The sequence below is a fragment of the Mustela nigripes genome, chromosome 13, assembly GCF_022355385.1.
Source record: "Mustela nigripes isolate SB6536 chromosome 13, MUSNIG.SB6536, whole genome shotgun sequence".
In the NCBI taxonomy this organism is placed as follows: Eukaryota; Metazoa; Chordata; class Mammalia; order Carnivora; family Mustelidae; genus Mustela; species Mustela nigripes.
In genome coordinates, this window is record NC_081569.1 from 30,690,561 (window position 1) to 30,718,145 (window position 27,585).

A 27,585-nucleotide genomic window follows, 5' to 3' on the forward strand; every position below is an offset into this window, starting at 1 on the left:
CGCCTCTCCCGGCAACGGCCAGCCTCACTCTCAGCAACCACACCTGGGTGCCGTTGTGTTGGGCCTGGGGCGCGTGTGCTCACCGCCCGGGGTACCCTCCTCACCTAAATGGGTGTCTTTGCCCCTGCCACCAACTCTTGGCAGGAAGTTCAGGTTTTGCCATGTTGGGCCTTTGAGAGCCAGCCACAGTACCCGTCCCGAGCCCCCAAAACTCCCACCCTCCCAACCCTCCCCACCTCCACCGGGCCCCCTTCCAACAACCGCCTGCTTCGTTAGCCCAGCGCCTAGCTCCCCCCGACTACCCCGCAGCTCTGCAGGACATGTGAGTCTGTGCCCACCTCCAGGAAAAGGCACCTTTTCCTTCCCACGCAGGCAGAGACGGAATTCTCATTGGCTGCACCTGCCCAGAGGGGGGGGGGTTCCAAATGCCACCCCGTACACTCGTGGCGGCTCTGACCCACTCTTCCCCATCCCGGTCACGGTCACCTTGCCCTTTACCTCTGTCAGGAAGCACTTCTCAGTTCCTGAGAGCACACCACGTGCTCTGCCCCAGTCATTGCTGAGGTCATGATAAAGGCAAAACTAGGCAAGGACGATCCTGGAGGAAGATGAGCTACGAAGGCACCAGAAACATAGGTCATACCCAAAGAAAAGCAGGTATTGCATAAAAATATACCAATCCGGATAGCTCTGTCTCAAATGCCCAGAGGGATTCATGCCCAGGGCAGATTCTGTGAGCTGCACCAGGCAGGGGACACTTTCTCAAAGGGGTCCCAGGCTACCTGAAGCTCTGGTTCTGTAAGATACACTGAATTCTACAGATGCCTCATAGGACTCTCTCCCACAGACTCTGCAAGTATGGCCCCGCTTGGGCCGTTGGAATAGAATACCACATACCTGGGGGCTTCGACGAACATTTATTTCTCACAGTTCTGGAGGCTGAAAGGACAAATCAGGGTGCCAGCATGGTCACCTTCTGTCTGAGGCCCCCATCCACATTTATGGAATGCCACCTGCCTGCTGTGGCCTCACACAGCCGAGAGCTCCTCCTTCTCGTGTCTCTTCTTCTAAGGGCATAGACCCCATTCATGGGGCTCCACCCCCCATGACCTCATCAACTCCTGAAGGCCCAACTCCTAATGCCATTACAGTGGGGGTTCAGGCTTCAACATATGAACTTTGGGGGACACAAACATCCAGTCTAGGAAACCAAGGAGCTTTGTAATAAAGACCCTACCCATGCTGTGTTTGGAGCCCAGAGGACCTTCTTAGCCAGTTTAATTCTCCAGAAACCTCGAAAAATGGGGAGCAGATATCTAGCTCGTCTTAGATGATGGGAGGCTGAGATGTGGCAGGACGTGAGGGCAGGTGCTGGCCATCTCTGAGACTGGATGGTTCCGCGTCACTTGCCTTCCCCATCCTGTTGAGTCTGGGGAGCTGGTGGCATCCTGGTCATCTTGGACTCTGAAAGGCTAGTGATTTGCCCAAGGTCATAGAGCTATTGCGTTCACCTAAGCAGTGAAGAGCCCAAAGTGAGATCTCCCCTCAGAGCCGCAGCTGGGGTGCTGGTGCTCGGGAGCTGCTGGGGATGGGGAGAGGTTGAGGAGCTTCCCAGGCTCAGGGTCCAGGCCCCACGGCAAGGCCAGCAGTGGACAGATGGCCAGAGTCACCACTGCACACTCAGGCATGCCTTGGCTCCTAGACACGGGTCCCAGACCCATCCTGCCCTGGCCAGTGTCTCGTGCCCCACACCCCTGACGTTGACATTGACGCAGCGGCTCGGTGGGGAGCAATGTGCTGACAGCCTGGGGCTTACTGAGGTGAGATGCTGGCGAGTTCCGGCCGCGCCTGTGTCCCTTTGCCGTGTGAATTCAGCCACATCGGGTTTGAGTTGTTCCATCTGCAAAATAACTCCTGGAAACCATCATTCCCACACTGGGCCAGTCTGATAATCTGCGGGCAGCCCTGAGCTCAGACGTGCCTCTCCCACTGCCACCATGACGGTGGCCAGTCCCTTTCCTTCTCCAAGCCTTGGTATAAAATGGATTAATAATATTTTCAGCAAAGGGTTGTTGTGAGGTTAAATGAGGTGATGGCTGTGGGCCCACATGCCCCCACTCAGATGTGTTATTGTCCCTCTGACACCAGGGCCACAGGGGTGATGGACCGCCACCCTCCCTGAACCTTTCCAGGGTCCACTTCATCCTGAGAAGTCTCCATCATCTTTTGGCTGGAACATCCAGAGTTGTGCTAAGGCGGGTGCAGGTGGGCACAACCCTGGATGCGCCCGACAAGCAATATTCATGTTGGGCTTTTCCAAACCTTGCCCCGAAACTATGCCCACACTTCAGAAGGGGAAACTGAAGTCACTACTATCACAATGACCTGCCCCCAGCCACCAAGCTCTACCCCATCCTGCCCCCAGAGTCTCCTAGGCCGGGGCAAGACCAGAGTCCAGAAACCTCTCTCTGACCTCCTTCCAGATCCCTGTCCCCTCACTGCCCCGTCAGTATGGGGATCCCCGTTAATACCAGACCAAGCAGCAGCTCTGGGGGGGCAGGGCAGGGATGCTGGGATGTGCCCCCCTGGCCCTGCCCCACCAGGCTTCATTAAGCCTCTCCTAGGAGCCACAGGAGTGGAGGTGCAAGCTGGTGCTGGGCTGCGGTTGCAGGCTCTGGGCTTTATTAAGCGATACGGGAGAGCATGACTACTAATACATATGACCGAATCATAAAGATTAATTATTAACAACAACCCATCAATGAGTAATGGTTCGCAATTTGTGGAATACTTCTATAGTACCGAGCGCTTTATATGTATAATTTAATACCCCTGACAGTCCACTCGGGTAAGAATTTTCATTGCCATTTTCCAGATGAGGAAATATAATCAGAGAGGTTAAGGGGCTTGCTCAAGGTTGCACAGCTGGGAATTGGTTAGAAGTGGGTCTGGGATCAAGGTCTGTATGATCGGGGAGCCCGTGTGTCCATGCTGCTTCCGCTTCAGTTCTGTGGCTGCCCTGAGCAGAACCTTTCTCCTCACCCCCCCAACCCCCCTGCCGCTGCCCAGCCACTGGTAGGTCCTCCGCCTAAAGCAGCAGGTCTGGGGAAACACAATGGCCCTGGTGTGACGACAGACTGTGGTCCCCTGAGGAGCCTCCTGCTGGCCGGCTCTTCTCCCTGTGGTCTTCATGGCCTAGAGACAGCTTCTCCGCCCACTCTGGGGCTGCGGGGGGGCTCCAGGGGCCCTCCCTTCAGATATCCGGCCTGCAGGGCTGAACTTCCTCCCCCATCTGCCCAAATCCCAGGAGCCGTCCCCCCTGTCCCCCAGCCTGCTTCTTCCAGGCCACCTTTCTGCCACCTGCCACCCTTGACCCTGCACACACCTGCACCTGCACCAGGCCAGCTGCTCCGCCAAGTCCACATATGGCGGTGCCCAGCAGCAGCGGCAGGGGCAGGCAGAGTGGGGCCACCCCTTCCCGGCCGGCCACCCATCTTAACGTTTCTTTCCGTCTGCCTCCAGATCTTCCACATGACCTACGACCTGGCGAGCGCCGTGGTGCGCATAGTGAACCTCATTGGCATGATGCTTCTGCTCTGCCACTGGGATGGCTGCCTGCAGTTCCTGGTGCCCATGCTGCAGGACTTCCCCGACGACTGCTGGGTGTCCATCAACAACATGGTGGTGAGTGCCCGGCAAGAGTGGGGCGGGTGCTGCCTGGGCAGGCAGAGTCGCTCCACAGTCCGGGACTCCCAAGCCCCAGCACGTGGGGTCCTGGGCTGCCCCCTTGGTGCCCACGGGCACATGACTCCAGCTGATATAGGTCCGTCCCAGGGCCCTCAGCTGTGCCCTGCTCACTCCCCGGCCTTCTTCTGGCCTCCCGTGCCGTCAGGAGTCCTGGTGACTTCACCCAAGGAGACGGAGACCTGGCCATTCTCAGACCGTATTAAGTGTGGCCAAGCTGGGCTGGGGGCTCCTCCTGCCCTTCTCCCTCGGTTCCCCAGAGGCAGACCAACCCAAAAAGCTGAGCCGGAGGAAAGCGAAGCCTGTGAGGAGCACTGTGGACGGCGCCTAGGCCTGGGCTAGCCCCCTTCTGCTGAGCTGGGCTGTCCTCTACCTGCTCCTTTCCCTGCCCCCAGCCCCACCTCTCAGACACACATTGCTCTGCAGGGTGAGGACCACCTCCCTACCACCAGCCCTGGGACGGGGAGAGGGAGATGGAATGGGGGCTGGGAAGCCATAACGCAGACCCCACCCCCCATCGCCTCCCAAAGATAGAGTGGGCACTGGGCTGGGTGAGGACCCCCTAGACCCGTGAACTTTTCTCTGGGTCTAGTGACCCTCCCTCCTTCTCCCGCCCAGTCTATATGGTTGGGTCTGCACGGTTGGGTCTGGTGGCAAATCCCCAGAGCCCCAGGGGAGGAGAAACCAGCTTTGAAAGAGGTGAAAGAGACCCTGAGGCATCTTCCAGCATCAAATAGGCCTTTACAAAACAGCCTTTTGATGAGCTTAGTGTAAATGAATCGGCCATATGGATTGAATTTCCTGGTCCTCAGAGGCTCAGTGGTAAGGCCGGAAGCCCTGACTAGAGGCAGCTGGGGGCCACCCCAGGTCCCCAGGCCTGGATCCGAGGCCAGCACCCTGGGATCAGCCCCGCTGACCTCCCAACCTGGTCTGCACCGAGAGCCACCAGACCCACTCAGCTTTGTCTGGGACCATCTGAGTGACCTTGAACGTGGCTGGCAGCTGCTGAGCCTTTCTCCAGGTGCCAGGAACGGCCTGCTGACCATGGAAGGGTCTGGGGCTCTGGGCACCGGTTCTGCTGGCCCTGCGTGTCATTGCTTCACATGTCCCCTGTATGAATAGGGAGACAGTGGGGAGGTGGCAGATGCTGGGGTTCATCTGGCAGCTTCCTCTTCAGGGACAGCTTCCTCTGTGTGAGGGTGACAGGCCCACACACGCACTAAATTCAGGAGATGGCCCTTCTGCGCCCAGCGTTCCCACACAGACTTCCTTGAGACACTGACTGGCTTTGGAGACAAAAATAGCCAGGAGCCTCACTCACTCCCTTCCTCCCTCCTCCTGCCCCCAAGCAGTGTCTGTTCCAGACAGCCCAGTTCCTGGTGGGGGTGGCCTAGGGGGCCCTCAGCCCTGGACCCATTCCGGCAGGGCTCACCCAGGAGGCGAGTTAGCTCCACAGCGCTTAGACTTTGCTCACCCAAAATGAGGACAGTGTTTTTGGCTCGGTCTGCCGGAGCCTGTCCCCCCAGGGGAAGCATATCTGGTTTTATAATTGAGGTCAGTGGGGAAATGGGCTTCACTTGGCAGTAGTTTGCAGGGGTGGGGCGGGGGGGGGGCGGGGATAGAGCTATTTCAGCAAGTGGAGGACAGCAGGGTGGCTCAGCCTGGAGACTTTGGCTGCTTAGGGGGGCTCTAGGCAGCCCTATGGGGACTGAGAAGTCAGAGGGAGTGAGGATGGCTCCCCTCCTTTTGCTGGGGACTGATCCCTGACCCCCCAGAGCAAGAGAAAGGCCCGAGTCAGGGATTCAGTGTCACTGCAGGTCACCAGCGTGGGCCTCCTGCACCTCACCCGAGGCCATCAGCCAGCAGCAAGGTTGGAAGGCCTCCCTGGGCTCAGCCACTGGGGAAGGATTAGGCTGAGGGGTGGGAGGCGGCAGGGGCCTTTCTAGCAGCTAGTGAGAGTGGCGGCCATTCACAGCACCCCCTCTCACCTGTCCGCAGAACAACTCTTGGGGAAAGCAGTACTCGTACGCACTCTTCAAGGCCATGAGCCACATGCTGTGCATCGGGTACGGACGGCAGGCGCCCGTGGGCATGTCGGACGTCTGGCTCACCATGCTCAGTATGATTGTGGGCGCCACCTGCTATGCCATGTTCATCGGCCATGCCACGGCCCTCATCCAGTCCCTGGACTCCTCCCGGCGCCAGTACCAGGAAAAGGTAGGGCAGAAACCTGGGGTCCCTCTTGGGTCGGCTCAGGGGACCCTGACCTGCGGTCCCCAGGGAGCACAGGCTGGCAGCCGGGGTAGGTCCCCACCAGACCCCTGACGTGCTCTGCCTTCTACATCCTCTGGCCTCGGCAGCTCGCCTCTTTCTCATGGGCAAGTTCCTGAAACAAACAAAACTGCATATTGTTTATGACTGCTGAATCCGTGGCTCGGCCCATGGAATTGAAGTTCACCAGTGCCCTCTGCATTACTAAAGCCAATGGTTCCCTTTGGTTCCCCCCCACCACCCGCTGGGCATCTCAGTGGTATTTGACAGTTATCACTCCCTTCTTGGCTTGGCACTTGGTTTCTGTAACAGCACACTCTCGGCTTTCCCCTCTGGCTGGTCCTTCTAGCTCTCCCTGTGCAGTGGGGCCCAAGTGATCTACCCAGCTGTCCATGGAGTGTGGGTATGTTACTTCCCACCTCTGTGGCCCATTTGCTTATCTGTAAGATGGAGACAGCAAGGAGAAGGGGTCATATCATGGGGTTTATGAGGAGGGAGTGCTGTGTGCCAACCGCTAAGACTGTGTGAGCATGGCGTAGGCTATTCAATATTTATTGGCTAAATGGGCTCCATCTGGCACCTTCCACTCCATACTCTGCATGGCAGATAGATCAGGCACCTAAAAAATGTAAAGTTGATCATATCATCCTGCTTAAAACTCATCAGAATCTTCTTGTTACTTGTAGATGCAGAGGAACCCTGCAGTGGGGTTCCTCAGCCTGGCATTTAAGGGGCATAATCTGGCCCCTGCCCTTCTCATGCCCAGATCATGCCATGGGCCCTACAGCCCTCTATTCGAGCCTCGCCAGGCTCCTCCTTGCATGTGCCCTCCTGCCACAGGGCCTTGGCACGGACACTAGCCTGGAACGCTCCTCGCTCCTTTTCACCCGACCACTTCTCCACCTCTCAGCCTGCACTTCCCCTTGGTGAGCTTTCTGTGACCCCGTCAGCCCCACCCATCATGTGAACCCCTGGTGCCCTCTAATTCCCCTTCACCACACTTGGGACTCCTGCCATATTTGATTACTCTGTGCAGTCTGTTGTTCAGTGTCTATGTCCTGCCTGTCCAGGTGGTGGCTCCGTGAGGGCAGGACCCAGGTCTGTCCCTCCCTATTGAATTGCCGGTGTCATGTCCGGCACTTAGCAGGGCTTAGTGTGTATTGATTAACTGGCTGCCTGCCTGCCCCATGTGCTGTCCCTTGCTGGGGTGACCGAGACCTGGAGGCCCAGGTCCCATCCTGCCAGAAGGAAAGTTCAGGAGTCTGCAGAGCCAGCCCAGGGTGGGAGGGGCAGTTTGGGGAGGCAGAGAAAGAAGGCAGGCGAGAATTCTAGGCTAGCCACATGATGAGTATGATGGGTGGGAAAGAAATCAGCCTGATTTGAACAAAGGGTTCTGGGTTAGGAATGAGGGGGCTGGAAAGGGGAAGGAGAGGAGGAGTCAGGTTATAAAGACCAGGGTTTAGTCCAGGGCCAGGGGAAGGATCAATGTGGACCTGCGTCAGGGCCCAGCCTGTGACCAGGTCAGGACTCCATGTGAAACCAGGATCAGGGCTTGGTGTGGGACCGGGATGGGGGCTCAGTCGGGACTCTAGTTTAGAAAAGCACCAAGGTTCATTCGAGGGCAGAGTCAAGCTGCTTGTGACTTTCCATTTGGGAGTTGTCTTTATTTGGTTCTTTAGCTAATGGCTCTCCAATATGATTCACTCATAAATCTCTCTGAAATGTATTACCTCCCTTTGGTCCCCACTTCTCGCTCTCGCCTAGATCACTTTAGCCAGCTTCCAACTCCCGCCCCGTCTCCAGACCCTGCCTCCCCACCACTATGGATGTTCCAGGCATGGGGAATTCTCTAAAACACAGCTTTAGCTGTTCTGCCCCTGTTCCCATACACCGCAGGGAAGTCCCTGTCTCCTGGGGCCGGGCACAACCTCGAGCAGACAGAGCCAGCTTGGCTGGAAGAATGCATGGAAACTTCATCTCCCAGGCCTCGGTTGCCTGCTGGCATCTGTCTGCAGCCATACTGTGTCCCCGCCTATTGGGAGCCCCAATGTGTGAAAACATGCTCCCCTCTTCTGCTTCTTCCTGGGGTATAGGAATTTCCCTTGCATCTCAGTGTGGGAAAACTCTGCTCTTGCCTACTATTTCTGCCTAACATGCCCCTGTGGACCCCCACTCCGCACCCGCAGTCCCAGGATGCTGGAGCAGACCCCACAACTTCACCCCGGGTAGATGGGAGCATTTCGTATTTGCTTGAGCCCTGGGCATTTCAGGTCTCAAAGCTCTTATCCCCAACCTCTGCTTAAGGAACTTGTTCTACCCTGGCCATCCCCATGGGCTAGAGTCACTCTTCCACAAAATGCCTTGGAGCCAGCCAGGGGCCATGTTTGGATACACAGTGTATGACCATCAGGCATCCTGACTTCAGCCTCTGGGTCCCACTAACCCAATGTGGCCCAACCCTGCTGCCCAGCCAGTGTGATCACTGGTAGCAAAGAGTTCCTCCAGGACCCGTGAGCTTTCTCTTGTCCACAGTGTGACATAGGAAAGAGCCAGGGGCAGAGGAAACTTGAGGGACTCTGGTCGGTTGGCCTGGAATGGTGCTTTGGATAGCCCCTATTGTCCCCAGCCACCTCCAGAGAGCCCTGGGCACACTGATGGAGCCCCTCCCCCGCCCCAGGCAGCTGGGAGTCAGGACCATGGTTTGGGGCACACCCCCACTGAGGATCTCAGCATTGAGGAGCCAGGCTGGGCCAAGGAGGCCCACAGGGTCCGTGCCAGCTCTGGTCAGCAGCAGGGCCGAGGCCCTGAGGAGGTGACGCCCTCTCCCTCTCTCCTTCTCCCCCGACTCAGTACAAGCAGGTGGAGCAGTACATGTCCTTCCATAAGCTCCCACCGGACACGCGGCAGCGCATCCACGACTACTATGAGCACCGCTACCAGGGCAAGATGTTCGATGAGGAGAGCATCCTGGGCGAGCTGAGCGAGCCGCTGAGGGAGGTACGCGGTGGGGGGGGTGCGGGGGCTGGCGACCAGGAGGGGAGCTTCCCTCCTGCAGGGCGGCTCCCTCATCTTCTCCACCCTGTCTGGGGATTAGGAGATCATCAACTTCAACTGCCGGAAGCTGGTGGCCTCCATGCCACTGTTCGCTAACGCGGACCCCAACTTCGTGACCTCCATGCTGACCAAGCTGCGCTTTGAGGTCTTCCAGCCTGGGGACTACATCATCCGTGAGGGCACCATCGGCAAGAAGATGTACTTCATCCAGCATGGCGTGGTCAGTGTGCTCACAAAGGGCAACAAGGAGACCAAGCTGGCAGATGGCTCCTACTTTGGAGGTGAGGTGGCCGGCGGAGCCCTAGGGGGCAGGGGAATGGGCTGGAGAGATACTGAGGACGATGTTTGGGTCTCTTCTGGCCCCTGCCTGAAGGTGACGGCCTGTGGCCCTGGGCGGGGGTGGGGGGCGGAGCTGCGGCCCGGGAAGAGCCTGGCACCCACTTGGGGGCATCTAGTGTGGTCACCCCTGGGGATGGGGCCTTGTTACCGTCAGGCGTCCCTACCAGACAGTGGGAACCCAGGTCAGGGGCGAGCAGGAGGCCCCTTCGAGCACCCCCTCCCCACTCCCGCTGTCCTGGCAGAGATCTGCTTGCTGACTCGGGGTCGGCGCACGGCCAGCGTGAGGGCCGACACATACTGCCGCCTCTACTCGCTGAGTGTGGACAACTTCAATGAGGTGCTGGAGGAGTACCCCATGATGCGGCGGGCCTTCGAGACGGTGGCGCTGGACCGCCTGGACCGCATCGGTGAGGGGACCGGGCCGGGCGGCGGCTGGGAGGGGAACCCCCTCGCCCACCCCCTGGCCTCCCGCTCTGGCCTGAGCCCCTGCTCTCGTTCCGTGCACGGCCCAGGCAAGAAGAACTCCATCCTCCTCCACAAAGTCCAGCACGACCTCAACTCAGGCGTCTTCAACTACCAGGAGAACGAGATCATCCAGCAGATCGTGCAGCATGACCGCGAGATGGCTCACTGTGCTCACCGCGTCCAGGCCGCCGCCTCGGCCACCCCGACCCCCACGCCGGTCATCTGGACGCCGCTGATCCAGGCGCCGCTGCAAGCCGCCGCGGCCACCACCTCGGTGGCCATCGCGCTCACCCACCACCCCCGCCTGCCCGCTGCCATCTTCCGCCCCCCTCCCGGCCCCGGGCTAGGCGGCCTCGGTGCGGGGCAGACGCCCCGGCACCTGAAGCGGCTGCAGTCCCTGATCCCGTCGGCGCTGGGCTCCGCCTCGCCCGCCAGCAGCCCGTCGCAGGTGGACACGCCGTCTTCCTCCTCCTTCCACATCCAGCAGCTGGCCGGCTTCTCCGCGCCCGCGGGCCTGAGCCCGCTCCTGCCCTCGTCCGGCTCCTCCCCGCCCCCTGGGCTCGGCGGCTCCTCCCCGGCTCCCACGCCCTCGGCCTCCGCAGCCGCCACCGCGGCCACCGGCTTCGGCCACTTCCACAAGGCGCTGGGCGGCTCCCTGTCCTCGTCCGACTCTCCGCTGCTCACGCCGCTGCAGTCCGGAGCCCGATCGCCGCAAGCCAACCAGCCGCCGCCCCCGCTGCCGGGGGCCCGCGGGGGCCTGGGACTCCTGGAGCACTTCCTGCCGCCCCCGCCCTCCTCCCGGTCCCCGTCGGCCAGCCCCGGGCAGCTGGGCCAGCCACCTGGGGAGCTGTCCCCCGGCCTGGCCGCCGGCCAGCCAAGTACGCCAGAGACGCCCCCGCGGCAACCCGAGCGGCCGTCCTTCGTGGCAGGGGCCTCCGGGGGGGCTTCTCCCGTAGCCTTCCCCCCCCGCGGAGGTCTCAGCCCCCCCGGCCACAGCCCCGGCCCCCCAAGAACTTTCCCAAGTGCCCCCCCTCGGGCCTCCGGCTCCCACGGTTCCTTGCTCCTGCCGCCCGCCTCCAGCCCCCCAGCTCCCCAGGTACCCCAGCGCCGCGGCACGCCACCCCTCACCCCGGGCCGCCTCACCCAGGACCTCAAGCTCATCTCAGCCTCCCAGCCGGCCCTGCCCCAGGACGGGGCGCAGACTCTCCGCAGAGCCTCTCCGCACTCCTCGGGGGAGTCCGTGGCGGCCTTCCCGCTCGTCCCCAGGGCCGGCGGCGTTAGCGGGGGCAGCGGGGGCCTCGTTCTCCCGGGGAGGCCCTATGGTGCTGTCCCCGGCCAGCATGTCACTCTGCCTCGGAAGACATCCTCAGGTTCTTTGCCACCCCCTCTCTCTTTGTTTGGGGCAAGAGCCGCCTCTTCTGGGGGGCCCCCTCTGACTGCTGCCCCCCAGAGGGAACCTGGGGCCAGGTCTGAGCCCGTGCGCTCCAAACTGCCGTCCAATCTATGAGCGGGGCCCTTCCTTCCTTCTTCTCTCTTCTTTTTTTCTCCCTTCTTTCTTCCTTCAGGTTTAACTGTGATTAGGAGATATACCAATAACAATAATAATTATCATTAAAAAAAAAAAAACCCACACCAGAAAAACAAAAGACAGCAGAAAATAACCAGGTATTCTTAGAGCTATAGATTTTTGGTCACTTGCTTTTATAGACTATTTTAATACTCAGCACTAGAGGGAGGGAGGGGGGAGGGAGGGGGGAGGGAGCAGGCAGGGCCCGAAGGCAAAAGCCAGAAGAAGGCAGGTGGGGGTTTCTGGGGCTTGACGGCAGCAGGGGTGACCCACCTTTGGGGTTTCTTAGAGCAGATCTGTTATCGTATCCTATGGCAACAGTCACCACCGGCCCCGTAGCTGTGAACTTGGAGCCCCATTCTGTGGGGGTCATCTTCTTCCCCCACAGGAAGGGGTTGCCCCTGGATATGTTCCTGGGGAGCCTCAGTCATCTGGGTCTTTGAGACAAAATGGGGCCAGGGCCCTGAGAGTCTTGCATTTTTTTTCTACTGCAAACTTAGCAAGATATGTATATGAACATGAACATGTATATGTATATGTATGTAAGATGTGTATATGTATAGCTATGTAGCGCTCTGCAGAGCTGTGTAGATAGCCACTCACATGTGTGCACATTGTAACCCCATGTTGCCAGGACACCCAGGTCACCTTACATTCAGCAACCTGTCCTGGCCCTCAGGCTGGGCACCACAGGGTCTGGGGAAGTGTTCTTTCCAGTCCTCAGGGAAGAGGACCCCAAGACCTCTCAGCAGGCTCCCTTCCTCACCATCTCTGGTCTCAAGTCCAGTCCTAGCTCAATATCTCACCACCTGGAAGCAGAAGACCCCCTCCTTCCCTGTGGGGCTCAAGCACATCCTCTCGCCTCCGGGCCCTCTGTTTTCCTATCTGTATGGTGGGAGGTGAGGGGAACTTCTATTTATTGAGTCTGCTCTGTGCCAAGCACTGGTTTAGCACTTTACACACATTAACCCCTTCAATTTCACAAAGACCATGAGGTTGGTACTTTGATTCTCCCCATTTCACAGGTGAGGAAACTTGAGTTTGAGGCCATTTTTCCAGAATTGCGTAACTAGGAGTGGCAGAGCCAGGAGTGCCAGGAGATTTAAATCCATGACTGCCTGAGGCCAAATCCTAGTTCCCTTCCGGAAGCAACTGTTGAGAGGGACTGAGTGACTCCCCAGGCATGGTGGTATGGAAAGACACCAGATTTTGGAAGCAATGAGACCTGGGTTCAAATCCCAGTCCTGCCACTTCTTAGCTGTATGACCTTGGGCTAGCTATCAGACATGAGTCTGTTCCCTCGCTTGTAAAATGGGAATGATTATGGTACCACTTCACAAGAACCTATGAGGACCAGATGAGAAAAGTAGCAGATGTGAAATGCCCAGCCTCGCGCCTGGCACACACCATAGTAGGTGCTCAATAAATCACATCTCTTCTGTTCCCTCCTCATGTGCCCAGCCCACTGCTCCAACAAGCTATGGTGAGAGCCCAGAGAACCCTGGCTGAGGGCTCCAGGACCTTATGATCTCAGGACACAGGAGGTGGCTGGGCCTCCTGAAGGGCCTCCTGTGGCCAGCCGCGGGCTTGAGCCAGGCCTTGAGAGGTGGGAAGAGTTAGGAGGAAGGAAGGAAGGAAGAGGAAGGAAAGGTAAGAGAAGGGGGGAAGCAAGAAAGGGGAGTGGGGTGGGATGGAGGACACAGGATGGGCCCGAGGTGGATGTGCAGGTGTGGAGAGGGTTTGGGGTGGGGATCCAGAGGTGTTGGAGGGCAGCCGGAGGGGACTGGCCTTGATTCTGAAGGCACCCGGGAGCCAGAAGCAGGTTCAGAATGGGGGCCTATGTGAAAGCAGCTCAGATGCCTCCTGAGGGACACTCCTCTTCTCCAACCAGACCCTGCCAGAGCCAAGGTTAGTGGTCTCCCTCCACCTGCCTATCAGGCTGGAACAGGTTTGGCTGCCAAGACCTGCACAGTGGGGAGGGCTGGTCCCGCCATGTCTATCCAGAACCCCTCTCCATGCTCCAGCCAGAATGAAGTCAAGATCAGATTTGGTCCTGAGTTGTCCTGGAATGTGGGGCAGGTCCATATCTCCATGGAGGGGCCACATGAGAGGGAGGCAGTCATCCAGGACAGAAGGTAGTGAGAGATCTTGGGAACCTGGGGAGAGACAAAGCATCCAGCTGTGGTCTCTGTTGGGCAGGAGAATGCCCCTTAAGAATGCCCCTTGGGCCTAGGGAGTTTTCAGAGCTGGAAGGATTTGAGTGGCAGCCTCCACCTGAGTCTGCCCCCCACCCTACTAAGGAAGGCCATAGGACTTGATCCAAAGCCAGTCTAGTCCTGGAGGGGGTGGGGGAAGGGAGAGGAGCAGGGGTGGAGTGTCCAGGGGCATGAGGCGTGAGGACCATCCCCCTTGCCATCAGGGCCTGGCCTCACCACCCTCTTTTCTGCACACGTGCGTGCGCACGCGCACACACATGCATTTTATAAAAGCTCTGATCCAGCCCAGCCACTCCTTAGAAACTGGGGAAACCAGGTCCAATGAGTGGGCCGACCCATCTCCAAACCCCCACAAGCAATTTTCAAATCTACCACTTTTAAAACAGAAAACGGTAAATGCACCGTGTTGTATATTTTATTTAAATAAAAAAATGCCAGCAGATGCTGTCTTCTTCAGGGGTCAGGGATTGGAGAAGCGAGTAAGGTCAGTAGGGTAGGCTGGAGGGCTCAAGAGCCAGGCTGTGGTGAGTGGGGAGGGCACAGCCCCTAGAGCACATGTGGGCACTTGAGGGGCACAAACCTGTGACCCCAAGAGCAGGGGAGCAAAGATGTGAGGGAGTGTGAGAGGGCTGGCTGTGGGTGCAGGTGTGCTTTGTTTAGGGGCTGGTGACTCATTAAGGAGGAGTGTGAGTGAGTGTGTGTGTCCTTTGTCAGCTGGTGGACATGTGAGACCCTGACTCAGACCCTGCCCCCACCGGCTGCCAGGAATGGGACTCCTTGGTGCTCCCTGAAGGGGAAGGAGGACAGTCACTGTGCATGTGGACTCCAGTGGGATACTAAGGTGGCATTTCCCACTTAGTATGGGAAATACTAAGATGGGCCCTCAGAGGGTGGCTGGGGGACCAAAGGTGATGGCTGGGGCAGGGCGTCATGGTCAGGATGGAGGGTTTCAGGCCAAGAGTGGGGCACAGCTGCTGGGCCCCTGTGTAGGTTGGGGAATCTGAGGGCACACTGGGGATGGGCGGCTTTGCTGTTGGGAGGTGGGGCACCCAATCCCTGCTGACAGAGAGGGTCCCTGGGTTTGGCCCCCAGGCCCTCCATGAAGCCTTCAGGCAGGTGCCCTTACCCCCTCCCCCACCTCCCCGGTCTGTGGAGGGTGCCCACCCGTCCTGTGCCTTGCTGGATAAGGGAGAGGCAGCCATCTGTGGCTGGAACGGTGAAGTCCCCAGGGCTCCCGGCTCAGAGCGGGGACTGCCTGCCATGTGGCTGCCTGCGGGAGGAGGGGAAGTCCTCAGAAAAGGGCAGGGAACCCGGTCCCCATCACTGATTGCCAAGTGGATGTTGTTTCCATGGGAACCGGCCTCGGAGTCCCGTTGCTAGGAAGGCAGCTCCACAGGCCCAGTGTCCCCATGACAACTGCCCCCTGCGGCCCAGGCCGCGTGGTTCCTTAGGGACCGGTGGTGGGGAGGGCAGAGGTGGCCCGCGGGGCTGGCCTTTGAGGCTAAAGGGAAGCCTTTTCCAACAGTGATGGAGTCCAGCCAAACCTCGAGGGCAGAAGTGCACCTGGGTGGTCCCAATGAAAGTCACCCACACCCACCACCCCTGCCCACCCAGGACAAATCCCCCAGGTACCGGCACCGGGCCTTTCTCCTCCACTGTGGGCTATGGGAGGCATGTGGGCAGGCGACACCGGCACTGTCTTCTCTGCTCCCTGATTCCAAAAGGACACTAAGTAAATACCCACCTTGTGCCAGTCGCTGGGTGCTTCCGCCTTCTCTCCCTCTACCTACACCACCCTGACTAGTCAGAATTCACCTCCGTTACAGTGAGCCAAAGGGCAGGACGCTCAGCAGGGCAAGGAACTTGCCCCCAACCATGCAGCTAGAATATGAAGGGGTCAGGATGCACACCGAGTCCTGGGGACTCCACACCTGCCCCTTTCTGCCGGTGCCACACTAAGGAGCAGTCTGTCTGGGTGCAAGCAAGAAAGCTTGTGTTGTCTGGAAAATTTTAAAAGCAAGAATAAAAATGACGAAAGTCAGTTGCTTTCTCTTATCTGTCATCATCACCACCTACCAGCAATTCTGAACAACATTGGGGATCCAATATTCCCTCCCCACTGTTACGAGCAGCCCCCCACCAGACGTGCCCCTTGCTTGGAAGCCTTGCCAAGGGCTGCCAGCCTGGGGGTGAGGGGGTGCAGGCCCGAAAGCCCCCTTTCCACCTTCACAGCAATAAGCCAGAATGACCTTGGTGAAAAAACGCTGAAAAAGTTTGACAAACCCTCCCTCAACTCTGTTTCTTCCCAGCTGCTGGTGTTCGGCTTCTCAGCCAGACTTGGAGAGCTCTCTCTCAGCTTCCCACCCTCCTGTCCCTTCCTTCCAGTCACTTCTTCCTCCACTGCAATCTGGCTCCTGCTTCCTTGCCTCTGGGGGCCCCAGACCAGGTCATGGGCGGCCCTCCCTGCACCCCGAGGGGCAGCTTTGCTGCCTGCATGGTGGGACCCCGCTGACCCGACTCGCCGGGGCTGCTGAGACCCCGCTCCTGCCTTTCTGTTCTACCTCTGTGGTCAGCCTCAGCATGAGAGGGCTACTTCTCTGTCCTCAAGGGTGGGTAATTTCAGACCACCCCAGGCCCTCCTCTTCTCACTGTGCATATGCTTCCTGGAGATCTCACCCATGCCCTTGGCCTTCCTGGTTGCCCCCTCTGTTCGGGCCCCCGGGCCCCTGAGCTTCAGCCTGGACCCCTGCTGCTGGGGTCCCCTGGCTCCTCATCCTTCTCTGACCCTTCTCTGAACCACCTCTTACTCTTTCTTGAGTTTGGAGTTTCCAGGGCCCCACAGAGCCACGGGCTCTAGTCCTGCCCTGGGCTCTGCAGATTCCGCTTCTCCAGTTTTCTCTCTCCTGAGGGTAGAAATTTCATACACACAGAAGAAGATATAAATAAACACATAATACATACATAAAATAAGTACATAAATAAGACATTAAAAATATAAGCAGCCATGTACCAGTCACTCAGTTTAAAAAACAGAGCACAAGGAATTCCTTTGAAGGCCTTGGTGCTGGTCCCCAACTGTATCTCTCTCCCTCTCTCCAAGGAAAACCACTCATCTGAACTTTCTCTCCTTCCCTTACTTTTCCTGGTACTTTTATTGCCGAAATAAAATGTCTCTCAACCATATACTCAGTTGCTTACCAAGGTTGGGGGAGGGGTGGGGATTGGAAGTAGCTGTCTTTGCAAGGAGAAGAATTTCATCAATAACACTCAGAATCAACGATTTGGGGATAATTCAAAGCAGACCGAGTTTTAGTTCATTTTCTTGTTTTCCATTTCTTTACAAATGATCTACCTTTTCATTGCCTGCTCGCCTCCACTTTCCTATACCACTAAGTACATTTGTAAAAATCTGAGCTTTGCGTAAGTGGTATCTGCCGTATATGGTCTCCAGCAATTTGCTGGTTTTGTTCAATATTGTAATTTTGAGACCCTGTTGATGCACGGAGCATAGTTAACTCATTTTCACTACTGCATTACATTCCAGTGTATGATATGCCCCCCATTTCCATAGGCATTCTTCTGGAGCTAGCTCTCTTGGTCAGTTCCAGTTCCCGTTATTATAAACACTGCTACTAGAAATGTTCTTGGGGCGCCTGAGTGGTTCAGGTGGTTAAGCGTCTGCCTTCAGCTCAGGTTCATGATCCCAGGGTCCTGGGACGGAGCCCCACATCGGGCTCCCAGTTGAGCAGGAAGCCTGCTTCTTCCTCTCCCACTCCCCCTGCTTGTATTCTCTCTCTCTCTCTCTCTCTCTCTGTCAAATAAATAAATAAAATCTTAAAAAAAGAAAGAAAAGAAAAGAAACGTTCTGTCTGTGGCTCCAGAGAAAGATGCGTAAAAAGATCTCTAGGCTCTGTATCCAGTTGCGGAATAATGGAGTCATAGGGTGAATTAATCTTGGCTTTACAAGATCAGGCCAAACTGTTTTAAGTAGTTCCAACAATTTATACTCCCAGCTGCAGTGTATGAGCTACTCTTGCTCCACGTTCTTGCCAGTAAGTGGAATCATCAGACTCTGTTATTTTTCCCAATCTAGTGATATCCGAGTATGTTTTAATGCGCAAATCCCTAATTACTAGTAAGGTTGAATGTTTTCTCACATATTCATTTGCCATTCCTATTTCCTCTTCTGAGAAATATTTCTTCATGTGTTTTGCCTGATTTCCCATGATCTTGTTATTGGTTTGTAGCAGTTTTACTCACACACACACACACACACACACACACACGCACACATGCACACATGTCTATTTGGGAAACACATTCTTTGTTCCTGAGATGTTACAAATGTCTTCTTCCTATTTATGGCTTTGATTTTCACTTTTTTGGTTTTGATAAGCAGAGGTTTTACATTTAAGTGAGGCCCAGTTTAGCAATGTATTTTCTAAAATGTCTAGTGTTTCTTTAGTGTCTTTTTTCTGCTGGCTTAAGAAACCCATCTGCCTCTGCTGTTTTAAAGATATCCTTCTATATTAATTTGTAAAAATGTGAAGTGTTGCTTAACCTACCTGACCTAACTTTGGTCTATTGTCAGGCTAGAATTCAACTTCATTTTTGCCCCATACGGACAACCAGTTGTTCCTAGTAATTTGCACTGTCACTTACACTTCATTTCTGGGTCCATATGGAGGCTCTGTGTTCAGTACTATTAGCTTGCCTATCCTTGTCCAAATGGTACCCTGCTTAGTCACTATAGCTTTATAAAGTATGTTGAGCGAGTCCCCACCTTCTTTCTCTTAAGGAATGTCTTGGCTACTCTAGGTTCTGTATTATCATATATACATTGTAAAATCACTTTGGTAAGATGCATGAAGAATTCAATGGACTCATTTGAAATTACGTAAATATTAATACTTATATTCCTATGGATGAACAGAACACAAATCCCCCCCCTCACTTGGGTCTTCTTTAATTTTTTTTTTTTTGACTATTCAGGCTAATTAGCCCTCGCTGCCCCAACAGAAAAAGCTCCAAATTTCAATGGTTTCACACAATAAGGGATTATTCCAGCTCAAGTAGATTCCTGTGCAGGCCAGGCAGCCCCTGTCTTCACAGATGCGAGCTGGAACCCCCCAGTCCTCTGATCACTGTGGGAGGAGCGGAGACAACTGGAAGAGATGAGTGATGACGAACCCTTCTCTCCAGCAGCGGTGCACTCCACTTCCTCTCATAGTCTGTTGTCACTTGGCCACCATGGAACTGCCAAGGAGGCTGTGAAACATGAGGGAGCGTATGGTATATTTGCTGGGCATTAACTGTCTCTGCCAAATCATTCACACGGCTTTATCGTTTTCTTCATGACGATTTTTACATGTTGTTAGATTTATTCCTTGTACCTTGATCATTATGTTGTGATTGCTGATTGTATCTATTTGCTTCACAGAGGCTGAGTTTTGACAAATGTACACAGTCCTACAACTCCCCCTAACTGTTAAGATCGAGAACATTTCCATCGCTCGTCCAAACCCTTACATTCCTTTGCAGTCAATCCCTGTCCTCCCACTCCTGGCCCCTGGCAGTCTGCCTCTGTCACTAAAGTTTTGTTTTTTTCTAGAATTTCATATAAATGGAATCATAAAATATGTGTCTCTTGTGTCTGATTTCTTTCATTTAGTCTTAAGCTTTTAAGATCTGTCCATGTTATGTGTACTGCACAGCCACACTCCCTTTATGGAGAAGCCACAATTTGCTTACTCATTCCCTAACTGCAGAACACTTGGGTTGTTTCCAGTCTTTAATTATTCAGAATAAAGCTCTTATGAACATTCATGTTCAAGTCTTCATGTGGACATGGATTTTCATTTACCTTGAATAAAGAACTAGGGCACCTGGATATCTCAGTTAAACAACTGACTCGGTTTCAGCAGGGGTCATGATCTCAGGGTTGTGACATCAAGCCCTGAGCCCCAAGGTGGAATCTGCTTGTCTCTCTTCCTCTCCCTCTGCCCTTCCCCCTGCTCACTGCCGCCTCAAATACATAAGTAAAATCTTTTAAAAAATAAATATCAGAGTGGCATTGCTGGGTCATATGTTTATATGTTTAAAGTATATGTTTAACTTCATAAGAAACTGCTAGATTATTTTTTTGAGCTGGAATGTTTTGCATTCCCATCCACCAGCAGCTGTGGAAGAGTTCTGGTTATTGCACATCCTTGCACCAATCGATATGGTCGGTCTTTAATTTTTACCATCAAGAGATTGTGTTATATTAACTCCTGGTTTTAGCCTGCATTTCCATAATAACTAAAGTGCTGAGCATCTTTTCAGGTGTTTATTTGCTATCAATATTTATTTGTACTTTGGTAATGTGACCATTCCAATCTTTACCCATTGGTTTTTGCTTGTATTCTGAATATACTATTAAGTTATAAATAATATATTCAGAATATAAGCCCTTTTTAGCATGTATGTTTTGTAAATATTTTCTCCTAGCTTATGGCTTGCCTTTTCATTTTCTTAACCATGCCTTTCGACACTTTTTTAAAAAAGATTTTATTTATTTATTTGACAGAGATCACAAGTAGGCAGAGAGGAAGGCAGAGAGAGAGGAGGAAGCAGGCTCCCCGCTGAGCAAGGAGCCTGATGTGGGGCTTGATCCAGGACCCTGGGATCATGACCTGAGCCGAAGGCAGATGCTTTAACCCACTGAGCCACCCAGGCACCCCCTTTTCAACAGTTTTTTTAAAGCTTTATTTATTTATTTTAGAGAGGGAAAGAGAGAGCGAGCATGAGCAGGAGGGGCAGAGGGGGAGGGAGAGAGAGAATCTCAAGCAGACTCCATGGCCAGCATGAGCCTGAAGTGGGGCTCAATCTCACCACCCTGAAATTATGACCTGAACCAAAAGGAAGAATCAGATATTTAACCGACTAAGTCACTCAAGTTCCCCAAGAGGTAAACATTTTCAGTTTTGATCATGTTCAACTTACTGAATTTTTCTTTTATGATTTGTGACTTTGAACAAGGGAATTAAAAGGGTACACTAGAAAATATTTACTTAACACAAAGGAAGGCAGTAACAGAGTAATAGAAGGACCAAAAAAAAAAAAAAAAAAAAAAAGAAAACAAATAGCAAAATGCCATGTGTAAATCCTACCTTATCAGCAATTATATAAAATGCAAATAGTAAACATTCAAATTAAAAAGCAGAAATTGGCAGAATGAATAATACAACTCTATAATTTTGATAGATATGTATTAATATATAATATAATCAAAATATACTATAAATACATTAATATGTATTAATATATTTATATGTTAAATAATACTCCTTATTGATGTATTATTTAATATATTAAACATACACTATACATATAAAATTTCAACTCTATGCTGTCTATGAGAGATACAGATCTCATATTCAAAGACACAAGTTGAAAGGATGTGAAAAGATACATCAGACAAATTTTAGCCAAAAGGGAGCTGGAATGGCTATATTAATAACAAAGTGTATTTTAAGACAAAATAGGTACTAAAGACAAAGAATATTTTAAAATGATAAAAGGGTCAATCTATGAAAACGATTTAACAATTAAAAACACATATACACCTAACAATAGAGCCCCAAAATCCATGAAGCAAATCTGACATAATGGAAGGGAGAAATAGATAACTCAACAGCGACAGTTGTAGACTTTAATACCACTTTCTATAATGGGTAAAATGACTGGATAAACAATCAGGAAGGAAACAGAAAATTTGAACAACACAAACCAACTAGATTTTATTTTTTTTTAAAGATTTTATTTATTTATTTGACAGAGATCACAAGTAGGCAGAGAGAGAAGGAACGCAGGCTCCCTGCTGAGCAGAGAGCCCGATGCGGGGCTCGATCCCAGGACCCTCAGATCATGACCTGAGCCGAAGGTAGAGGCTCAACCCACTGAGCCACCCAGGTGCCCCAAACCAACTAGATTTAACAGACATCTAGTACACCCCACCTAACAACAGCAAAATACGTTACCTTTCTCAAGTACCCATGGAACATTCTCCAGGATAGACAGGTGTTAGCCACAAAACAAGTCTCAAAAGAGTTAAAATCGTACAAAGAATATTCTCTGATGACCACATAGTGAAATTAGAAGTTCATAACAGAAGGAAATCTGCAGGGGCGCCTGGGTGGCTCAGTAGGTTACAGCCTCAGCCTTTGGCTCAGGTCATGATCTCAGGGTCCTGGGATCGAGCCCCGCATCGGGCTCTCTGCTCAGCAGGGAGCCTGCTTCCCTTCCTTGCTCTCTCTGCCTGCCTCTCTGCCTACCTGTGATCTCTATCTGTCAAATAAATAAATAAATTTCTTAAAAAAACAAAAAAGAAGGAAATCGGCAAAATTTGCAACTGTATGAAAATTAAACAACAGACTTCTAAATAACAATAGGCTCAAAGAAGAAATCACAATGAATATTAGAAAGTAAAATGAGATGAATGGAAACAAAATGCAGCATACCAAAACTTATGGGGTACAGCAAAAGCAGTGTTCAGAGAGAAATTTATAGCAAATAAGCTACCATAGTTTAAAAAAGACCTTAAATCAATAACCTCAACATTCACCTTAGGAAACTTGGAAAAGAAAAACAAACTAAACAAATCAGGTAGAAGGAAGGAAATAATAAAGATTAGAGCAGAAATACAAAACAATGATACAGGAATCAGCAAAACCAAAAGTTGCTCCTTTGAAAAGATCAACAAAATTGACAAATTTTGACAGTTTGACAGCTGACCCTGTTGGAGACTGTAAGGCAATTAAGTCCAGTTCCAAAAATGAGGTAATAGGTACCTACGTACTCTTCGCAAAATGCACATCATTTTGTATAAAGTAGATTTAGAGAGAGCATTAACGTGCTGTTGACACTCTTAGTAGAGAGAGTATATTTCCCCCTGGTAATTTTGACAAAAATTGCCAATTTGGAACCTCCCAAGTAGCAAATTTTTTTTTTTAATTTTTGTGCACAAACTTGAATTGTAGTTTCTTTGATCTGACAATCAATAACTTTAACAAAGATCTGAGTTTTTCAAGGAAGTTTTCATATGCAAATATTACAGTTTTACCTCATTTGTGACATCAAATTAACCCTGTTAATGCTATATAGAGAAAATGGACTCATAACTTGGCATTAAAAAAAAAAAAAAATCTAGGGACGCCTGGGTGGCTCAGTGGGTTAAGCCGCTGCTTTCGGTCGGCTCAGGTCAAGATCTCAGGGTCCTGGGATCGAGTCCCACATCGGGCTCTCTGCTCAGCAGGGAGCCTGCTTCCTCCTCTCTCTCTCTGCCTGCCTCTCTGCCTACTTGTAATCTCTGTCAAATAAATAAATAAAATAAAATCTTAAAAAAAAAAATCTAGTGGTGTCTGGGTGGCTCAGTTGGTTAAGTGGCTGCTTCGGCTGAGGTCATGATTTAGGGGTCCTGGAATTGAGCCCCACATCAAGGTTCTCACTCAGCAGGGAGCCTGCTTCTCCCTCTGTTTTTGCCCATGCTCCTTCTCTCTCTCTCAAATAAATAAATAAAATCTTTTAAAAAATAATAAAAAAAATCTAGGCTGCCAACTCAACCAACCACAACAACAAAAAACCAGAGAAGAGAAGGAGTGAGAAAACTCGAAATACTAACAGGAAGAAGAGAGGGGATATTACTACTTACCTAAAAGAAAAAGGAACAGAGGGGTAAAGCGTGGACAGCTGTATGCCAACAAATTAGATAAGCCCAAGAAATGGGGCAAATTCTTAGAAACATACAAACTACCAAAACTGAATCAAGAAGAAATAGAGAATCTGAATAGATCTAGAACAAGCAGAGAGATTAAGTTAGTAATAAAACTTCCCTTAAAAAAAATAGTCCAGGACCAGATGGCCTCACTGGAGAATTCTACCAAATGTTTACAGAACAATTAACTCCAATCTTTCAAAACAGAAGAGGAGGGAACACTTCCCTTACTCTACGAGGCCAGTATTACATGGCCTCGTAATGCTGATAAGCAAAATCAGTTTTAAAAAATATATATATATCAGAAACCCTACATACCCAAATCCCTTATGAATATGGACACAAAAATCTTCAACGAATTCTCAGGGGAGATGACAATTTTTACTTGCTTTTTAAATACGTCAGTGCCAGTCAGTTTTCCTGACAGCCTGGAAGCTTCCCTGTCAGCGCTCTGGCTGTGGGCAGTGTTAGCCGCTCCCTCCAGCGTCTCCTGCCTTCCAGGTTCCTGGTGTTAGGATCCTGCTTAGGGGAGGAAGCACCAGCTTCCATTTTCTTTTGCCACTTGGGGTCAGGTTTTTGGTCCTTTGTGAGGGAAATCCCTTACTTTCTTTTTGAGCCAATCATTTCTAAGTAACCTGGTTGTAATTTAGCCGGTATCTGAACTTGCCCTGCTCTACGGATCTAGTGGAAGCAGGAATTTTTAGTGGAATTCTCATGAATTCCTCACCGTCCTCAGTGTTGACTTACTCCGTGACCCCTGCATGCTGCAGTCAGGGTTGGACATTCCTTCCTTTACCAGATCATCACTCTGCTGGGTCTCGGCACTTGTGCTGAGTGGTCATTTCTGTCCGTGAAATGTCTGTGTTCCCCTCTAGACTGTGAACACATCAACAGAGATAGTCTTAATCATTTTGTATTCTTGGTGCCTGGCGCAAGGTGGAGCCTTGGGGTTATTTGTGAAGCCACGAGTGATTCCCAGCTTCTTGGGTAAAGAAGACCCTTTTCTGACTGGTCCCAAATATTCCTCTTCTCACATCAGCTGCCCATGGGCAAGATCTCTTTGGCTCCAATTCCAGCCAGTTTCCCTTCTCTGTGTTAGTCTAGAATGTTCATCAGCTGGTTCTCCTGCCATGTCCTAGGCAACTTTGTCCATGGGAGTTTGATCCATCATTTTGTCTTCAAGAGTAGGTCTGCCTTCCTGGCCTCTTTCAAAAAGCTGCCCGGAATTCTCAGGAAGACCTGGGTTTTGGGTTTATGAAAAGAACCCAGCTTATTCTTACCTCTCTAGGATGGACCCTCCCCTGGTGGTACCTGGCCAACCAAACCCAGCATGATGGGGCCTAGAACCACTGCTGCACTGTTCCAGGGATTCTGGGGAGGATAGCATCAGCTCTGTACACCCTCTGTGTCCTCTGACCTGGCTCACTGGGATGCCAGGGCTTAATCCAATGACAGCAGGCTGAGCACAGTCCTAGAGGCCCTGGTCTTAGCAGGAACAGGGGTGGCTGAGACTTGTTCTTCAAGCAATGCTGATGGCCACATGAAGTGAGCAGCCTTCCAGCTCTGCAGAGGCTCCTCCCCACTCCAGATAGTAATTCCTACACTCATAGTAATTCCTACACTCAGCTCAGCCTTACCTCCTCCGAGAAGCCTGTCGGAGTGTGTGCTCCTGGAATGTGTTAGGATGTTGTCCAAGTCTCCCAGCACTGGGCCATGGTATCTTCAAGTCCATCTTCCTCAGCTAAGTTCATTCAGTGAACACCTATAATGTACTAGGCACTGGGATGGAGAATCCAAAACCACCGGTTATGTTGAGTCCTTAAAGATGGATAGGAATTTACTGGGCATAGAAAGCCAGTCATGAGGGTCATGGGTAGGGTGACAATGTGAGGCAAAGAGAAGGGTCTAGAGGTCAGGCATCACAGCTTAGGCTGTAAGTGCAAATTGCAAATACATGTCAAGAGGTAAAAGGGGCTGCGTTGATCTCTTTTCCGCAGGGCAGGTGATGGAGAAGTGATTGCTAAGCACGGGACAGAGGCCAGATCTGAGTTAGCAAAGTCACCCTTGTATTTGTGTGGAGGCTGGAGAGACAGAAGTAGGGGGTCAGCAAGGAGAGCTGCAGGATTTGCTGAGAGGTGTGCTGTGGTGTTGAGGGGAGAGTTTAGAATGGCTCTCAGATCTCTCCTTTGGGAGGCCAGGTCCGGAGAAGAAGGCAGACCCATTAATGAGAGACAGGCATGTAGCATATGTACCTGTCAGGTGGCGGGCCACTGCTCCAGGGCACTGGGATGGAGAGGGTGGACATCTACGACTGCAACCGAGACACTAGCTGAAGTCAGCCTGCCTCTTAAAATCAGAATAAAGCTGACTGGTTTTCACATTCCTTGACCTGTGAAAGGTCTCACACCCTTCCCCCTGCCCCCTGGATTTCTGTGAATTCTCTGGTTTAGGTTTGTTTGTTTGTTTGTTTGTTTGTTTCGGTTGTTTCCAGCTCTGGGCTCCTGTTTCTGGTGATCCAATCCCATTTATGGTCGCCCTCACGCCAGATTTGTAGTCTGCCCATCCCCACATTGGTCCACCTGCCCCTTTTTTTTTTTATTGGGGAGAAGCCAGTAACTCATGCCAGGCCTTGTGGACATGGCAGATTTCGTGCAAGATCTGGAGAGTCAGAGGGGGTTTGTTTCTAGTTGTGCAAGGAGCAGACAGCCTTAAATTACTCTCCGACCATCCCATTTGAAAACACACTTTGGGCACCTTAAGGGCAGCCATTTCCTGCTGGGGCTACCTTCCCACCTTGCCCCTCACTCTCTCACCATCTTGCTTATACCTGCTGCCAGCATACCCTCACCCCTGACATCATTTCAGGAAATTCTGAATTCCTCTTACGCCATAGTGCAGCAAGAGCTCCTTCTAACCCTTCTCAGCTCAGCTCCAGGCCCATCTTTTCACTTCCAAAACCCATCAAGTTCCTCCTTGTTGAGTAAAAGAGTGTTTTGGGGGGCACCTGGGTGGCTCAGTGGGTTAAAGCCTCTGCCTTCGGCTCCAGTTGTGATCCCAGGGTCCTGGGATCGAGCCCCATACTGGGCTCTCTGTTCAGCAGGGAGCCTGCTTCCCTACCCCCCACCCTGCCCACCTCTGCCTGCTTGTGATCTCTGTCAAATAAATAAATAAAACATTAAAAAAAAGTGTTTCGGGATGAACACCATCCATTCTGCTTAGAAAGTATTTGCAGTGTTAAATAGCACTTTTTCAACATCACGTAATTTCAAAGATTACGAAAAATGTTAAGTATTCTTTTCCTTCAATTAGTCTCTCCCACCTCTTTTCATAGCTCTCCTGGTGAACCTCCTCCTTTGGTAGCTGGAAACCCAAGGTGAAGAGTTGCACCTGCTCTCTGGGGGCCCTCGTGGCTCCCTGCTTCTCTCTCCCTGCCCATGTCCCCTTCCCCATCAACTTGATGGTGTGTTCAGTGATGTTCTCCAGTCTCTCCTGGTGATACCACACCCCTGGTATGGGAAAAGGGCTGAGATCAGGAGGGACGGAGGGACTGGGGAAAGAGCCTCGTTCATAATGTTCATCTTAGAACCAATCTGGAGGACATCCTTGCCCTAGTTCCCAGCACCAAGTCGGTCACTGTGGCATCAGCATCATTTCTTAGGACTGCCAGGCACACAGGTCTTTGTTATCTTTCAAGTTCACCCCAGGACACCAAATGGCCATGGCTGCTGGAATGGGAGGGTCCTGGCACAACAACAAGAGAGACTTATTAAGATCCCTCCAAATGAGGGGTGGGGTGGTATTTGTGTGGGAAACCTTCCAACACGCTCCTGGTCCTGAGTCCTCATGACTGTCCCACCATCCAGGAGACACACATCTGCTGTTGTCAGAAACTGCCCCAGCATCAGGTGCTTGGAGAGGAGGAATTAACACAACCCCACAGTCCACAGTCCACAGTCCACAGTTGAAAGGGACTCAGATCAACAAATCACTATAAAACGTGCCAAGAGCTCCATCTAGGGATACAGAGGAGGATGAGCACTGGCAGGTTGTCCGGCTGTTAGAGCAGGCACGGCGTTACCCCAATGTTTATAGCAGCAATGGCCACGGTTGCCAAACTGTGGAAAGAACCAAGATGCCCTTCAACGGACGAATGGATAAGGAAGATGTGGTCCATA

At 52.3% G+C, this 27,585-nt stretch overlaps 1 protein-coding gene across 1 annotated transcript in view; it reads left to right on the top strand.

The window, feature by feature from the left end:
• Nucleotides 1-11,592, top strand: part of HCN4 (hyperpolarization activated cyclic nucleotide gated potassium channel 4) — a 41,783-nt gene extending 30,191 nt beyond the window's left edge. Inside the window, exons 3-8 of the mRNA XM_059371875.1 lie at nt 3,523-3,684; nt 5,743-5,961; nt 8,866-9,012; nt 9,110-9,350; nt 9,651-9,815; nt 9,921-11,592. Coding sequence (XP_059227858.1) covers nt 3,523-3,684; nt 5,743-5,961; nt 8,866-9,012; nt 9,110-9,350; nt 9,651-9,815; nt 9,921-11,380 — 2,394 coding nt within the window. The 3' untranslated portion in view covers nt 11,381-11,592. The remainder of the gene's footprint in view (nt 1-3,522; nt 3,685-5,742; nt 5,962-8,865; nt 9,013-9,109; nt 9,351-9,650; nt 9,816-9,920) is intronic.
• Nucleotides 11,593-27,585: the final 15,993 nt, after the last annotated feature.